Source organism: Astatotilapia calliptera, chromosome 3 (assembly GCF_964374335.1).
Source record: "Astatotilapia calliptera chromosome 3, fAstCal68.1, whole genome shotgun sequence".
NCBI classification, from domain to species: domain Eukaryota; kingdom Metazoa; phylum Chordata; class Actinopteri; order Cichliformes; family Cichlidae; genus Astatotilapia; species Astatotilapia calliptera.
Genome location: NC_137424.1, coordinates 30,339,383 through 30,356,582, shown reverse-complemented (window position 1 = coordinate 30,356,582; position 17,200 = coordinate 30,339,383). Strand labels below are relative to the sequence as shown.

Below are 17,200 nucleotides of genomic sequence, written 5' to 3'. Positions count from 1 at the left end.
GAACAATAACCGTATGACTGTTCCCACCACTAACACATGACCCTACGCTGTGTTCACTGCATCATTCCATGTTTGGCACTGATCACCACCTGCACTCATGTATATATCATGTATATATCTTGTATATATCTATCTACTTAGCACTTTTAATTCTTATTCTCATTTTTATTTTCATGTCTATTTAAGCTTAATTTATAACAGTATGTTTGCACTGAAGCACCGCAGCAATTTCCTAATGTTGTAAACCCGCTCAACATTTGGCAATAAAACCCTTTCTGATTCTGATTCTGAAGCCGATGCAGGTGAGGCTGATGCGGAGGCTGGACCAGGCGAGACTGATGCAGAAGCTGGACCAGGCTACGCTGAAGCTGATGAGGAGGCTGCACCAGGCGACGCTGAAGCTGATGAGGAGGCGGCTGCAGGCGAGGCGGAAGAGGCTGCCGCTGGACCAGGCGAGGCAGAAGAGGCTGAAGCTGGACCAGGCGAGGCGGAAGCAGCTGCTGCTGCAGGCGTGGATGAAACTGCTGCTGCAGGCGTGGATGAAACTGCTGCTGCTGCAGGCGTGGATGAAACTGCTGCTGCTGCAGGCGAGGCGGAAGCAGCTGCTGCTGCAGGCGTGGATGAAACTGCTGCTGCTGCAGGCGTGGATGAAACTCCGGGATGATAGTTTTTATATTCCCAGCCCCCAAAAGAGCACAAACAGAAGAGTCTTTAACGTCCAAAGAATGGGAATAAACAGCATCTGAACTATCAGTGTCTGAGACGGATATGTCAGCTGAGACAGTTTTGAGACCTCTAAGTTCAGTTTTGGCACAGCCTGAAAAGTCAGATATGGGGTTGTCGGATAGAGGAGAAACTGACTCAGGGTTAACAAAATCCGGGCTGGCTGTCTCAGAGGGATTTGCCCCAAGATTAGGAAAAGTAACACAACATAAGTCCTTTAGCCCCTCAACTCTAGCATCTGGGTGAAAATCAGTCCTTAAATCCTCTGAGCTGGAGTCTGTGGAACCAGATACATTGGTGTTTGCATTCCTGCTCTTAGGGAGTGAACCGAGAGAGTCTTTCTCACTCACCACAACTGGCGGTTCGGAAGTTCTGGAATGCGGCTGAGGGGTGGAGCGCCGGTGGGGCACTTTCTCCTGGAAACAGGGGCTGGAGATGTAGAGGAGACCGGTAATGGCGAATTAGTGGAAGCTGGCTCCTCTTCCCCCGACCACATTGTTGCCAGAAAAGAGTCAGGTGAACGATAGTCGGAGTCAACCAGAATGGGTGGGTCATTCTGTGGCAGCAGCGAAGGATCACTATCCTGCTGCCACGGTCGTCGTGCCGTTGAAGAAAGCTCCATGTTCTGCCACTGCTGTGTCGCGGGGAGCTCATACGGCTTCATAGCGAGCTCCTTCCACTGTGCTTGCTGCGACTTCGGCATGGAGTACTGGGAGCGAGCAAAGGCTGCTAGCTCCCGAGCTTGAATAACCTCGTGGGCTTCGTGCAGCTCATCCAACAAACCCATGAACCCCGAGTTGGCGGAAATGTGGATTCCTCTCGAGGATTGCTTTGATTGCATTTATCCCAATTGCCATCACCTTAGTATCCTCTGTGTGGGAAATCCGCTTCATTAAGCTCATGATGCGGGCAAGCCCGCTGGGTCCAGGTTATAGTCGCATCGTTCTGTCATGGCTTTGTGCAGGCAGGCAGAGAGGAAGGACCCAAAATGCAGGACTCACGGAGGCGAAAGTAAACTCAGAATAAACTGCTTTATTGCAGGCTGCTGATCAAACAGAAGACTAACTAAACTGGAAAATATAAACTAACAGGCAGGCAAAAACAGGTAACAGAACACACAGCGGAAACTGAGGGTGAGTAGACATTGACGACGCGACACTGACACAAACACACACTGGGCTTAAATACACTGAGGGAGTCATCAAGGAATGAGAAACAGGAGGGAGACACAGCTGAGAGGGTTTGGGCTAACGAGACGCGGGGAGCAAAGCTAGACACACTGACATGAGGCACAACCTTTCACAATAAAACAGGAAACAAGAAACAGACACAGACTTGACACTGAACTGAACCTATACTAAACACGAGACACAACCCAAGAACTAACCCCTCACAAAGAACATAGAATAATACTAATAAACAAAGTATAACAAAAGGATCAGAATACCAAACCATAATATAAAGGAATGTAAGAACTGAAAATGCTGGGTCAAAATGACCCAGGGCATGACAATAATCAGTAGAGAAAGGCCATCATTCTACACAAACAGCATTTCTAATAACTCAGCAGTATAATGCATCATAAACAATGTAATTCATTCACAATAAATCAGCAGTCTAATGTAATACAAATCAGTCTAATAGTCATCACCTTCTTCTAAGTCTTCTAATAATGCAACCTAAAACTACATAATGATTTCACAATCTTTAATAAGAGGTATAACGTGGCATAAGATAGTATAATAATCGAGACACTCCAAACATGCTAAATGCCACAAATCTCTCACATCTCAAAACTCACCATCTCTCTCACCTCCGTCACTCCCACATCTTTCCCCTCTTCCTAAACAACCAACTGCCACATGTTCTCATATAATTTTTTGATTGGTTGTCATATTACATTACATTCACCAATAGGAAAGGGATGGGGTCTTTTTGCTCGCAAGTAGAGAGTGCTTTGAAAATGCTGTTTTTAAAAGTGACATTAGTATACAGGAAAAAACATCACAAATTTTTTTATGAACCCGTGGTTCAGACAAGGCTTGGACCCAAATGCAGACTCAGTGCACACAATTAAACTGTTTACCAGACTTTATTTACATGGAAGGAATGAAGAATGTGGCTAGAGCTAAAAATGTCAGCAGGGAGCAGAAACCAAAGGAAAAATGTTTGCCACTGAGTGACTGGTCTCAGGTCTGTCCAATGAGAAATGGGTGTTCGTCTCCCTTCAGCCAGTGACGCCATTCTTCCCAGGCTAGTTTTATTGGCAGGAGCTCACTATCCCCCATGCTATAATTCTGATCCTTGGGCAGGCAACAGGAGAAAAAGGCACAATGACTGGAGTTGACCTTATGGCTCTGACCTTTGAGACAATACTGCCTCCTATTTGAATTGGTCAAAAATGGAAAATTACTGTTATTTGTACTCAGAAGGAGAGTCAAATACTCCAGGGGGAGGTAGGGCTGAGTGAGAGACATCATACCACAGGAAGAGAGCTCGCTGTGGCCTGAGACCAAGTGGAATCACAAGGCCTCTACAGACAGCAGAGCTTTATAGCCGAGTTCAAGAGCAAATGACTAAAGACACTATTGCCAGATAATATGAGACTGCATACACGTATAGATATTTGGGATATAATTATAAAGAGATTGTTGACTGCTGCAGCTCTGACACTTTGATTTGAACGCGTAAGTAATAAATAAAGTCAGTATGTCAGATGGGAGGTTAATTTTTCATGGAATGCCCATCCTTTTCTCTGTCATCTCCCAACTTTCATAAATCAGGTGGCTATTTTGCCGGACCCTGCTTCTGCAGTAGGTTATTTTCTGTCTTTTGTAGGTGGCATTATATTAATGAGTCTCGTTTTCAAAGCTGAAATAAACTGACAAATCTTCCTCTTTAAGATTATATTTCCAACTACTGTGCGTGTTAATCATTATATGTAGAGTTGCATTTTCTGAAAATAATCAGAATGCTTTATTAATTCCTAAGAAAATTATGTGGTTACCTCATGATTTGTCTGTATGGCAGGCAGGAGGAGGAGGAGGAGAACTAGGAAGCGCAGAGGAAAACACAGAGCCAAGAGACCACATGAATGTTAATGACACAACAACAAGCAGGGGAAGACTGAGGACTAAAATACACCGGTAGGATAACAAGAGGAACAGGTGGAAACACAGCTGAGACTAGTCAGACGTAAAGAGACAGGGGAAAGCAGAACTCACAACACTGGACAAAGGACACAGGACTATCAAAGACAAAAAGGAAACAGGAGACAGAATCAAAGAGGGGAGACAGAGCGAACATGGAGCACAGAGACAAGAGTAACAAACTGCAACACAGGGACATGGCTGGCTGGGGACACACAGGAGACGCTACACAGGAAACTAAAGAAGAGGCGTGAATGAAACAAAGAATATTAATAATCAAAAAGTTAAACACTCAGGATGATGAAGGTTACTATTGCTCCAAGACAATAAGAACAGTAACAGACTGGACTAAATTAAATATTACAATATTACAATGTTTACAAAGTATAAGAAAGACCTCTTATATACACGAGTAGCTCAGTTATAAATGTTGAGAATATGACAGAGGTGAAATCTATATGATTGACACTTTGATATAGAATAACTTCAAAATAACACTTTATGACTAAACACATGTATCATGACTCTATGACCTAAATGCATTTAGCTTTGAAAGCAACACAAAACTCCCACTTCTATTACATTTATCACACTGAGAGCACCCTTCCTGGTGAACACACCATCTGCGGACATTGCAGGGCAGCAGTCATGTGCACGATGATGAACGTGATAACAGCTTTAGCTCTTTCTTGTTTCTGTAAGTTTGCTCTATTACTCTTTGACATCATTAGTTAATCTAGCACTGCATTTTAACCCATAATAATTTAAACACATTTGCTTATTAGTAACTTTACAGGTTTAGCCTCATGTTCTTTTGAAGTAATTAAACATCTCATTGTTTCCACAGTTTCAGGCTGGATTGCTGTCTCAGGTTCTGAGTTTCAGACCTCAGAGGTGCAGGCAGGTGAAACTGTCACTCTGCAGTGCCCCAGGATTTACACATATGACGTTACGACTTTCTGGTTCAGACTGGTCAACGGAACCACAGCCAACTCTATCGCTTTTAAGCAAGCGTCTAGTTCAAATGTTAACTACAATGCTGCGTTTCAACCTGGAAAATTTGAAATGACAAAAAACATCTCTGCTCTCTTCCTCAAAATCAAACAAGTGGATGTGTCTGACTCTGCGCTGTATTTCTGTGGATTTCTCTCAGAAGGACGTCTAAATTTAAGCGTCGTGCAATTAAAGGTTGGAGGTAAGATTATTGTAAAGTCTTTGCCTCCTCATTCTTCGGTTATTACTCTTTTAATTTATATTACATATGCAATGTAATTATTGTCAACACTCTGTAGACAAAGACTATGGTGGTTATAGATTAAGATAAATATAGAAATGAGGACTAAAAAAATCAAGGCTTTATTTTTCAATAGGCACCGATGAGCCTCAGGATGACATGGACTGCATCTCTAAACGTAAGTCAACATTTCTTTTATTGTGCAGATGATTAAAAACACATGAATGTGAAATAAATTTCAGCCGTGTCGCTTTTTACCTTTATTTTTGTATTAGAGGCTCACGAAGTAGCAAAGCTGACGAGTGTCACCCTGGGTGTTCTGTCTGCTTTCCTCTTAATGGTCATCACTGTTCTGGTTGTTCAACACGGGAAATCAGGTACTTTTTACTTCAACTCTGTGTTTCTCTTATTTGGTGAAATGTCAACTATATGAAAAAATACAATGTTGCCACAAAGTTTTATCTCTTAATGTCACTGTATTGTTCACTGAATTGATGATCATGTCTTTGAATTATCAGCTAACGAACATGAAAATAAGAATCCAGAACAATTTGAGGTGGGAGCCTTTTTATACAGTATGCTGCAATGTTTGAATATTTTGATGCTTGCAGCTTTGAGCCAGTTCAGTTATTTTATTTCTGTACTTTTAATTACAGAGTCTGGACCCTGGCACCCTGAAGGATCCAGCACTGCAATCAGCAGTAAAAAGACGCAGGAGGCCTGCAGCAGAAACTCATGTTATTTATACTACCAACAGAAAAAACTAATTTCCCTGTTGCTTACTGTTTTTATTTCTATTTCCTGTCTACTTTTGGCTGCATCTTCACCCCATCAGCCCCTATTTGTTTTGTTTGCTACATAGACTGCCTGCCACTGTATGCAGGAAGCTGCTGTACACTGTCCTTTAACAGATATGATCAGGCACTTTTTTCAGTATGTGATTCTAGATTTTTTGTTGCATTTACCTCAACCTCAAACCAGCAGGAGACAGAGAGCCTGCAGCTGAGAGAGAAGTAAAATTCATGTTGCTTAAGCTGCCAGCAGATAGTAAAGTTTAAAAAGAAGCTGTGAAACCTCATCTACTTGTTTTGATTACATACAGTGTTGGGGAGTAACGGAATACATGTACCGCTGTTACGTATTTAAAATACAAAATATGAGTAACTGTATTCCGTTACAGTTACCGTTTAAAAAGGTGGTATTCAGAATACAGTTACTTTGTTGAAATAAATGGATTACACGGCGGTACTTCCCTGTTTCATATTGTGGCGGGTCAGGACTGTTTAGGTTTTGTTTGACAGCTACGTTCTGTTGTTCTAGGCGGCAGCGTTACGGTTGCCATGGTTACAGGGTGACGCTCTCTCTCTGCGACTGTGTGTTTCCTGGGTGAGAGAGCACCTTTTTGTTGTTGTTGTTGTGCTAAGCTATGCCGAGCAGTTTGGTAACAGCGGTGTGTTTCTGTTGGAAAATAAACGGCTGTGCTTCCTGGCAACTCAGGGTAGCAAGACCAAACGACACCTCTGTCTCCTCCTTGTCTGAGCTTGCCACAGTATGTTTGGCTTGTTTCCTCCGAAACAATAAGTTCTGTTGGAGCAGCCTTTCAATGCCTCTCTCTGTCTCTCGCCTCACAAGCAAAGTTGACCCAGACAACAAAGTAAAGCTATTTTTCGGCTACGAACCCGACGTATTAGCCAGAGGTCCCTTTACTACGGTTCGGAGCTGCAGACCTTCAGTCATAGCAATAAATCACACAGCAATAGTACATTCATGTAGTTGTAAAAAGCCTGATAATATATTAAGTAATCCAAAGTATTCAGAATACGTTACTCTCATTGAGTAACGTAACGGAATACGTTACAAAATACATTTTGGGGCATGTATTCTGTAATCTGTAGTGGAATACATTTTAAAAGTAACCTTCCCAACACTGATTACATAATGTCAGACTTTGCGGATTTTTAGAAAAATAATTACAATTATTTAATGAAAGTGATTAAAACTGCAGCCATCCACCCTTTGAAGACAGATAAATGGATAAATGGACAAAGTCTGCACCACAGGGAGATTTCCGCACTAACAACAAATATGACATGACATCATTAATTCAAATACTAAGAGAAACATTATTTACAAAACTCTCTTCTTGCTGGTGTAACCGGTGTGTTTCTGTGTTGTGTCTGACAAAGAAGGGTAAAAAAAAGAAAGACCTCCAAGTAAATAACTTGCTCGCTCCAGCTCCTCTCCCACAGGGGAATTGTAGAAAAAGGGGAGGGGCCAAAGGGGGACACTGTATTCATAGGGTTGCACCAAAGAAGAAGAAGAACAATGAGGAGGGGCTCTAACTGATAATGAATATAACTAAAGGCTTGAAGGTCCTAACAGTCAGGTATAAAGAACAGCTACTGTGTAATTATAACAATAAGTAATCTATGACTGGGCTACACTGGTCTTATATGCAAAAACAAAAATAATTAAATCATTGGAGCTATGGTGTAAGGTATGTTTCTCTTAAATTAATTCCATCAAGTTTTATATAAAACACAAACGTGATTTTAGTTTGAATACACTGACATTAGTAATTGTTTCACAGTTTCTATTATCTTGTATGAGAAAAGAGAAGTTGTCTTTCCTGACATTTGAACAAACAAAGTTTGTAGCAACACTGTTTATCAAAGGCTTTGAGCATTGCAATGAAACCACACGCAAAAATAGCTGAACTGCTTTCACATAAAAGTTTCACATCTCTCTTTCAGCTGTTTAGGTCAACTGCTTTAATGCATTTGAAAAGGGTGACATGCTTTTAGAGGAAAAAACACTGATCCACTAAGAGGCTCTACTCTGAAGGCCAGGCTGGTTTCATTTGACAGAAAGCAGCAAAAACTAAGTTTGGCCTCTTTGAGTCTTTTAAATTGTTCCTCATACTCAATGAGCTTGTAAAGGTTAATCATCTTATTTAGAGAGGATTACCGCAAGTACGTGTCAGACTGGGTAAGGCATGTGATGTGAAACAAATTGACTAAGAACCAAAATCAAACTGATTTTCAGATATTTATTGAAAGATTGTTGAAGCCTTTGTAAAGACATCAATACTGCATGAACAGTCTTATCACAAGGATTATAACAGCTCCTTTATACTCATTGTGTGGATAGAGTGGGTATAAAGGATCTGTCTTTTCCGTGGTTGGGAATTCTTACCATCATGCTGATGCTGGTGGTGGATTTCCACAGGTGCAGACCCACCACACCGACACCAGTGAACATCTGGGGAACTGACAGTGGGATAGTGGACTGAAGCTCATTACAGGAAGGGTCAGAGCTGACTCTACCTGCTCAGGAAGCTTTTGGAGTTCAGCAGGTGCTCCTGAAGACCTTTTCTGACTCTGTGGTGGCATCAGCCATCTTCTATGGTATCTGTTGAAACAGCAGCTTTTTTTTTTTTTTTTTTTTTTTTGTGTCCCGTTTGGATCTTTAGCCATCAGAATTGTTGTCTTAAGGCCAAGAAAGATGCCAAGCGGATTTATTTTACCAAGTGGATCATCATGGCCTTGCCATATTGGTCCATTTGATTGACCTTTATTATAATTATGAATTTATTTTATTTTCAGTTGCTACAAACGGGACAGACATGACTGGGGGATAGGACAGGGAGAAAGAATGAAAGAAAGAGAGGGAGAGAAAGAAAACCAAAGGGGAGAAGAGACGGTGAGAAGGGGGGGGAAGAAAAAAAAACAAAAAAAAAAACAAGCAAAACAAAAAAACCCCACCTGGATCACCTGTATGGAGAAAAAAAAAACAGAAGAGAAAGCAAACAACAAAGAGCAACATAATAAAAAAAAACAAACAGCACCATCACAATAAACTAGCTAGCAGTAGATATCAGTAGATACTAAATAATAAACGATATTGTGCAGCACGCAAGATAGACAGCGCACAATGTGCTTTGAGGCAGCAGCCAAGAAAGCTGTAGTCCGCGTCTGTGAATACCCGTGTGTACACCTGTGTGCATACCTGTGTGGATCAGCATGCTTGCATTCCAAAGGTTTCTCCATGTAACGATCTGCTAGGGAGTGTGGGGAGCCACAGCCCCGTCCTCCAGGGTATGAAGCAGGTATGGAGGAGATCAAAACTCCAGACATCCAGAGGCCCCCAGAACACAAGAGACCAAGGAAGACTAACAGAGGGGCAGCCGCGCCACTGTCCCAGTAAGAGCTGAGGAGAGTCCCAGGTGAGGGCTCACTCAGCAGCCGCGGAGCAGAAGCCAGGGGGAGTTGCAGTGACGTGCCCGTGAGCTCCGCCAGCAGCCAGCCGTGCCTGAGTGACCGAGCCCCAGGCCGAGAGGCCGGGGGCACCCCACCTCCGAAGTGGCCCGAGCGAGCCCCAGGTTCCAGGCCCCGATAAGCGGCCGCCAAGGAGTGAGCCGGTGTGTACCCGGACGCCCACCCCCAGACACAAAGAACCACCAACGCACCGACACCTGAGGTAGTCCGCCACTGGCAGGGGAAGTGGTGGTGGGTGGAGATAGGCCTCCAAACCTTGGAGGGCCTGAGATGTCCCCAGAGAGGTGGCGTCTGATACCCAACCTGACATATAGACACAGACATACAGGCACACACAGATAAACATCCATTCCCACCCTCATGCTCTCATATGCACTTACTCCACACTCAACCAACGTGGAGACAGACATAAAGAGACGCTGTACACACGATCACACTCCCCAAGCGTACTCTACAAACCGGGTCTAGGTACCCTTGCCCCTGGAGGGGGAACTGCACCCAGACCCAGGTGGTGTTACCCTTTTCCCTGCGGTGGGGGGAGGCAGACCGCCCCGACTCCGCAGCAGCAGGGAGGCCCCACACTCCAAACTGCAGTCGGACGGCCAACTCCTCCTAGCCCCCCCACTCCAGCAGGCCGCAGAGAACGGGGGTGAGAGAAGACTCCAAACCTCCCTCCACCCGCTCATTGTAGTGTTGATGCATGTGTGTTCTAAGGTGCAATTAAAACCCAGGAGGGCATGGAGCTACCTGCCAGAGAGCAGCAGGTAAGCGCATGGTCCCTCCTGCTAGCCCTCAATGTCTACGTGTATTCAAAATTGAGAGGTGGGCAACGACGCCAGGGGTGAGGTATACAACCTGATGGTAATTTGGACTCCGTGTATCGTGCCCACCCCCAAGATCCTATATGTATGTGTAATGAGAGTGTGAGTAATGTGAATGTCTAAGTTGTGGGATAAAATTGAGGCAGAGGCAGCCAGAAGGGGACAGAGGGGGGGGGTAGCCTCCTCTGCACCCTGGTGACATACCCCTACTCCAAAGCCCTGCATGTGTGGGTGGTTGTGGTGGAGCGGGAAGAGGGAGGCAGCTGGAGATGGGGAGTGAAGGAAGGGAGGGGCAGGTGACCCCTCCCTGGGGCCAGCTCCCCCGCTGACCCCAGTAGGCACTCCCATACTCCGCGACCCGCCAGGGAAAGGGGGCCCAGGCCCATCCAGACCGGGGCCCAGCGCAGCAGCTCCCCCCGGCCCCACAGAGCCCGGGACAGTCCACCCAACCCCACCACAGAGAAAACTGCACCCACCCCACCATCCACTCTTCTTCCAGACTACATGAGACAATAGACGCCCAGACTGAGATCTTCCTCCACCTCTCCTGTATCTCCCCCTCCTGCAGAGAGTTCCTGTTGAAACAGCAGCTTATCTGCAGCTGAAAGGAAGTGGTTGGATAAGCTCATCAGGAAGGCCAGCTCTGTCATGCCCATTGACTCAGTGCTGGTGGTAGGAGACAGAAGACTGGCAATTAAATCATCAATGTCTGCACTACATGCATGAATCTGTTGGAGACCTGGAGAGCTCCTTCATTGACAGACTTGGACTTTATAATTATCACTGCTCCCAGCAAACACATGACAGGGGAAGAAACAATCAGTCACATTTATCTCTGAAGGAGTAAATACACCCTGTGGGAGTTCAAAGCATATTGGATGCCTCGCAAAATCACTTGTGGGAATGAAATGACCACAGAGAACTGGAATTTAGTGTGGTTGATATGACAAATGAACTCACAGCAGTAATTGTTATTGTTATCAGGGTTGATTATAAGTAGGTCTACTTGCCATACAGAATATGCACTAAGAATTTATTAGTGAAGTAGTTGTGAGATTCAAATAGTGTACGCACAATTTTATTTGGATAAAATTTAAGACTAGATAAGAAGCTGAAACTCTCAGGAAGAAAGCACCTTGAGTGATTCTTCAAGCCTTTCCAGCGTTTGTGTTTATGTGGATGTTGATATATGTGAAAATGATCACGAATCACAGAAAACACAACACAATTGAAAAACCTCTCAGGTCACACCATCCTAAACAGGTATTGTCTGTGTTTAGCTGCTGATACCTGGTGACAGACAAGATAAGCTCTTGTTGGGGCACTTTTTCACCCATCACTCTGACTTTAGTTCCAACGCAGCTGTAGATTGAAAGGGCAAAGCACGTTGATCAACCTTGTTGTCTTCCTCAGCATCAGTGTGCAAATCTTTAAAACTCTGAGTAGGTTTTGTGGTTCTGGAATCCTCTTGTAATTGCTGGCATGAATCTTGAGCGGTTCAACTTTGACTTTAACCTCAGTCTGGGTTCACAGAAGTATCTGGAATCGTCTTTGAAGATCTCTTATCACTTTTCTGGTTTGTATGGGTGTGGGGTTTTTTATGCACATTGTGCCTTAACCTACTGTTTCAAAACTAGTGCTGAGCTTATCTGGAATTCGCCACTTTGAAAGGGTTTCTTTGAGCAAGGTTTTTGCTTCTGCACCTGCATCTTATTTGCAAGAAAGGAAATCTGCTGCTTATTTTGAAAACATCTCAGCAAACACCAAGCATGTTTCTTTACATTCACATGGCCTGAGTTCAATGTCAAAGTCCATGTGTAGATGATAAAAAGACTTATCTGGGTGTGGATGTGCTGCCTGTAGCCTTTGAATGCCTGTATTATTACTTGCACAAATCATACAAGAGTTAAAAGATTATTGAAAGGGTAATTACAGAATCTCTTTGTAAACCACTGTTGCTGTTTTTGTTGTAAAATCCCTCCTTTTAATAGATGGTTCTTTCCATGTGTCAGTGTAGCATGATAAGAGCATCATCTCTATCTCATCGTGTCACATTAAGCTGGCTGGTGTTCTTCGTGAGCCTTTGGTCAGTTCACTGCTCTTGACTCTTGTACTGCTGGACTCCTTTTCTTGGCTGTTTGTGCTGTCTGGATTCTGTTGGTTCTCAGCAGGGGCCTTGGGCACTGGTCTTCCTGTATGTTTCAGGCTTGGCGTACTGATGGCATGCACTGCGATTTGGTCTTTGTTTTTGTTGGGGCCACCTGGGGTTTCTGGGCTCATCTGGGTTTTTGTTAACACTTTATGTGTTGGTGTTCAAGCTCTAGTGATTTGAGAAGCCTTGATTCGTGTAACAAAACTATGACAGACCCGTCCACATGTTCATGCTTTTCAGAATCTCACACACTTTATTAACACTCAATGTTGCTGTTACAACACGGCTGCAGCTTTCCAGCTGCCAGCAGCGCATCTCGCCTGCAGCTGCATTGCAGACCACGCCCCGCCACATACCCCCATCACCCGACTGAGGCCGAGGAAAACATCCAGGTGAACCTACTCCCTCCCCCTACAAGCGAGAGATTGAATTGGCCCGGACCGTTGGCGCCCCCAGCTTCTGGCCCAGCAATGGGGAGGTGTCGTTCTTGGTGGCCGCCCGCGCATCCAGCGGTGCCGGTGTCGTAACTTGTGACCACCCGCGTATCCAGTGGCAGCGGCGGCGCAGCAGCCGTTGAAGTGCACTGAGGCTTCCAGGTGGTTCGGCCGGTGTCATGCTGCATCTCCCCAATCTCGGACTGCGCAGGTCCTCCAGACTAATTGACCTCAGGCTCAGGCCGAGCAGCCCTCTGTGGCACGTGGACCTCCATCTCCTCACACAGCTCATCCACCACTCTCAGCTGGAGCAGCCCCTCGCACGCCTCCTCCACCATCCAGTTCTTCATCTACCTCCGGCTGGAGCAGCTCTTCCTCCACCTCCGGCAGGCGTAGACCCTGACGCACCTCCACCTCCAGTGACTGCGTGGCAGGCCCCCGACAGGCACAAGCTGCTGCCAGGCACAAAAGGAGTGCGGATGGGTGCAGCAGCAGGCTGCAAACTAATCATCTTGTTGTTTCAGACCACAGTGGAGTGGGTGTGATTGGTTGTCCATGATGGAGAACCGTTTTTTCAGTTACCTTCTGTCCTTTATAGGTTGCATTATTTGATTATTATTTGATGTATTCTTTAAAAAAATACAAGTACTATGGCCCATGAAGCTGTAAATCAAATGGAAGTTAAAACCCAACTTTGTCATATAACAACAGGTTGCTTGTTCTTCCTAGTTTAAACATTTGTTTTTCTAGTTCTTAGTTTCTTCTTCATTTAATCTGTTCCCTTTTGTGCTCTGGTTGTTTTGGTGTCGTCTGTGTTCTCCCCAGCCCGTCATGTCTATCACCCATGCCTGTTTCTTCCCCAAGTGTCAAGCCTGTGCGTCTTGGTCTGCGTGGTTCCTGTTTTATTTTGACAGGCTCTCATCCTATGTTCAGTTTTGCTTCCTACTGTCCTGTTAGTTTGATTATTTCCAGCTGTGTTCCCTGTTTTCCTCTGCTTATTGTCGTGTCATTCCTGCTGCAGTGTGTTTCCTTGTTCCCCTTGTTTCCATCGCTTATCCTAGTTTCTAGCTTTTTGTTTCCAGTTCTTAGTTTCTAGTTTTAGAGTTTTGTGTTTAGCTATGGTTTATAACTTTACAGCAATAAAACTCCCTTCTTTTGGGTCTACCCTTTGCCTGCCACACAGCCAACCCTGACACTATCAGCATTTTAACAACAACCAGCTTTTTAATAATGCATGTGTTTAAAGCTGAGAAAAAATGAAACATCACTCTTCTTCTTCTTCTTCTTCTTCTTTAAAGTAAAGACAAAAAATAATCTTGCAAAAAGCCCTTTAAGACTAAACACGTGTGTCATGACTCTATGACCTAAACGCATTTAGCTTTGAAAGCAACACAAAACTCCCACCTCTATTACATTTATCACACTGAGAGCACCCTTCCTGGTGAACACACCATCTGCGGACATTGCAGGGCAGCAGTCATGTGAACGATGATGAACGTGATACAAGCTTTAGCTCTTTCTTGTTTCTGTAAGTTTGCTCTATTACTCCTTGACATCATTAGCTAATCTTTTATTGCATTTTTAACCTATAATAATTTAAACATATTTTCTTATTAGTAACTTTTCACTCACAGATGTAGCACCATGTAGAGCAATTAAACATCTCATTGTTTCCACAGTTTCAGGCTGGATTGCTGCCTCAGGTTCTGAGTTTCAGACCTCAGAGGTGCAGGCAGGTAAAACTGTCACTCTGCAGTGCACCAGGATTTACACATATGACGTTATCACTTTCTGGTTCAGACTGGTCAACGGAACCACAGTCAACTCTATTGCTGTTAAGTCTGCAAGTCTTAACTACAATGTTGAATTTCAACCTGGAAAATTTGAAATGACACAAACAACCTCTGATGTCTTTCTCAAAATCAAACAAGTGGATGTGTCTGACTCTGCGCTGTATTTCTGTGGATTTCTCTCAGAAGGACGTCTAAATTTAAGCGTCATGCAATTAAAGGTTGGAGGTAAGATTATTGTAAAGTCTTTGCCTCCTCATTCTTCGGTTATTACTCTTTTAATTTATATTACATATGCAATGTAATTATTGTCAACACGCTGTATACAAAGACTATGGTGGTTATAGATTAAGATAAATATAGAAATGAGGACTAAAAAAATCAAGGCTTTATTTTTCAATAGGCACCGATGAGCCTCAGGATGACATGGACTGCATCTCTAAACGTAAGTCAACATTTCTTTTATTGCGCAGATGATTAAAAACACATGAATGTGAAATAAATTTCAGCCGTGTGGCTTTTTACCTTTATTTTTGTATTAGAGGCTCATGAAGTAGCAAAGCTGACGAGTGTCACCCTGGGTGTTCTGTCTGTTTTCCTCTTAATGGTCATCACTGGTCTGGCTGTTCAAAACATGAAACTTCAGATGGGTACTTTTTACAGCTACAAAATCGCTCTTATAGTCTTTACTCTTCACAAATGTATAATTGGTTTATGTAATAGAATAACACTAATTTGTTTTTTGTGGATTAGCAAATAAAGAAGAACAGAATCCGGACCACAGCACGGTGAGTCAATCTAAAAATGTACTTTTATGCTCTGATTAGCAGCGCTTAAACAAAATGTGCCTGTACAGCATTACAGTGCAAAATGACATCGTATAAAGGGAGAAATAAGATTTATAGTTTGTATGTTCCAATTAGCTGTTGACTAATTGTCTTCTTTCCTTTAGAAATGTAACATAAACACTTCATTGTTATTGCTTATATTTGTCTATAATTATAATTAATATGTATATAATACTCATAATAAATGAACACTGAATGTGCTTTTCACAGAATCGTGGATCTGATGAGGTGAACTATGCTGCAGTGACAGTTCGACCAAAACCAAAAAGAAGAGAGATCGAGCCGAATGTGATCTATGCTTCCACCAGATAGAATCAGCAGGCGACTTGAACTGCCTGATGAGGTTATCATGACTTAGTGTGGAAATGAAAAACTCTTGTTAGAAAAAAATAAAATTCTTTGCTGTGGTGAACCAATGCTAACTGAATTTTCACATGTGTTTTCCTGTTAATTCTAAGTACTTACTTTGTCCATCAAAGTCTATTTAGCCAAACAAACATGTAATGTGATTGTTAATCAAATGGAAATCTGCACACGACCTGAACAGAAACAGTCGGTACTTGATGACTATAAATCTCAAATCAGATTCATGGCTCTGATGGCCCAAAATATGCTGCAGTGACATTTCAACCAAATGCAAAAAGAAGAGCGATCGAGACAGACACGATCTATGCTGCCACCAGACGGACTCACTATGTAACTGGAAATGATGCTGTATCATATTAATGATATGATGCAGCAATTCTAACTCTGCAGTGAAGAAACAATGCTACTGTAATTGTACATGTGTATGTTCTGTTTTATTAATTCTTAATATTTTCTTGCTCATTTAAAATCTTTGTCGCCAAACAAACATAATGCTAAATGTCTTGAACAAACATAACATATATAAATAAAATAGAGTCCAGTTAATATAAATACATCTGAAACTCTTTCATCAGACGATACAACATAAGGTCTCATATATCTGTCAAGGCTCGCGGGGCAACCTGTGTGGAATTATTAAAGGACCCAAGATGCAGGCACTTCTGATGTGAGGGAGCTTTATTAATGGAGGTTGAAAATACAAAAAGGGGTGGGTGGCGAAAAACAGAACTGAGCCTGGACCCAAACTGGGAAAACTACACATTAAACAAACCTGAAACCTAGAGACACAAATGGAGATGCAAGGAGACGTAGACAGATGCAGGGAAACCACTTCAGATGACGGAGGGGGATAACACAGATGAACCAGCAACTAACAGACGCAGACACAAGGCTTAAATACACAGAGTGATAACGAGAGAATGAGACGCAGAAGGAGGGCACAGCTGGGAGTAATCAGACACGACGGGACAGGGGGAAACGTAAACACACTGACATCAGACACGGACCTTTAAAGTAAAACAGGAAACACACACACGCAAAGACACAGACTCAGATGCGGGCTTAACACAGAGACCTGACTACACTAGAGGGGACACACAGGCAGGGATGACACAAAACAGAGGGAGCACAGAATAAACACTGGGAAACCAAAACACCAACAGTCATGATTCATAATAAAATCAAAAGTAAAAGTACAAAAAACAAAAACACTGGGTCTCCGAGCCAGGACCTTGGCAATATCACCCTTGTTGCACATTGCTTTTATATTCATTTGTACATAACATTGATTCCTGCTTTAAAATAACAGCACAATTCTGAAGTGTTCATTAGTGGTCATTGCTTTCCAACAGTTATAAAGTGTTTCATCTTTATAACAACTTTACTCTTCTTAAGCTTCAGTAACT

General features: G+C 43.2%; 2 protein-coding genes across 2 annotated transcripts; both read left to right on the top strand.

Moving 5' to 3' along the window:
- Positions 1 to 4,445: 4,445 nt before the first annotated feature.
- Positions 4,446 to 6,016, top strand: LOC113011823 (uncharacterized). The gene is made up of 6 exons (XM_080299813.1): positions 4,446 to 4,569; positions 4,720 to 5,067; positions 5,243 to 5,284; positions 5,382 to 5,483; positions 5,625 to 5,662; positions 5,763 to 6,016. Exons 1-6 carry the CDS (start codon positions 4,521 to 4,523, stop codon positions 5,871 to 5,873), a joined length of 690 nt encoding a protein of 229 aa, XP_080155939.1. The 5' UTR covers positions 4,446 to 4,520; the 3' UTR covers positions 5,874 to 6,016.
- Positions 6,017 to 14,207: 8,191 nt separating this feature from the next.
- LOC113018330 (uncharacterized) lies at positions 14,208 to 16,340 on the top strand. The gene is made up of 6 exons (XM_080299814.1): positions 14,208 to 14,318; positions 14,470 to 14,808; positions 14,984 to 15,025; positions 15,123 to 15,230; positions 15,334 to 15,368; positions 15,639 to 16,340. Exons 1-6 carry the CDS (start codon positions 14,279 to 14,281, stop codon positions 15,738 to 15,740), a joined length of 666 nt encoding a protein of 221 aa, XP_080155940.1. The 5' UTR covers positions 14,208 to 14,278; the 3' UTR covers positions 15,741 to 16,340.
- Positions 16,341 to 17,200: the final 860 nt, after the last annotated feature.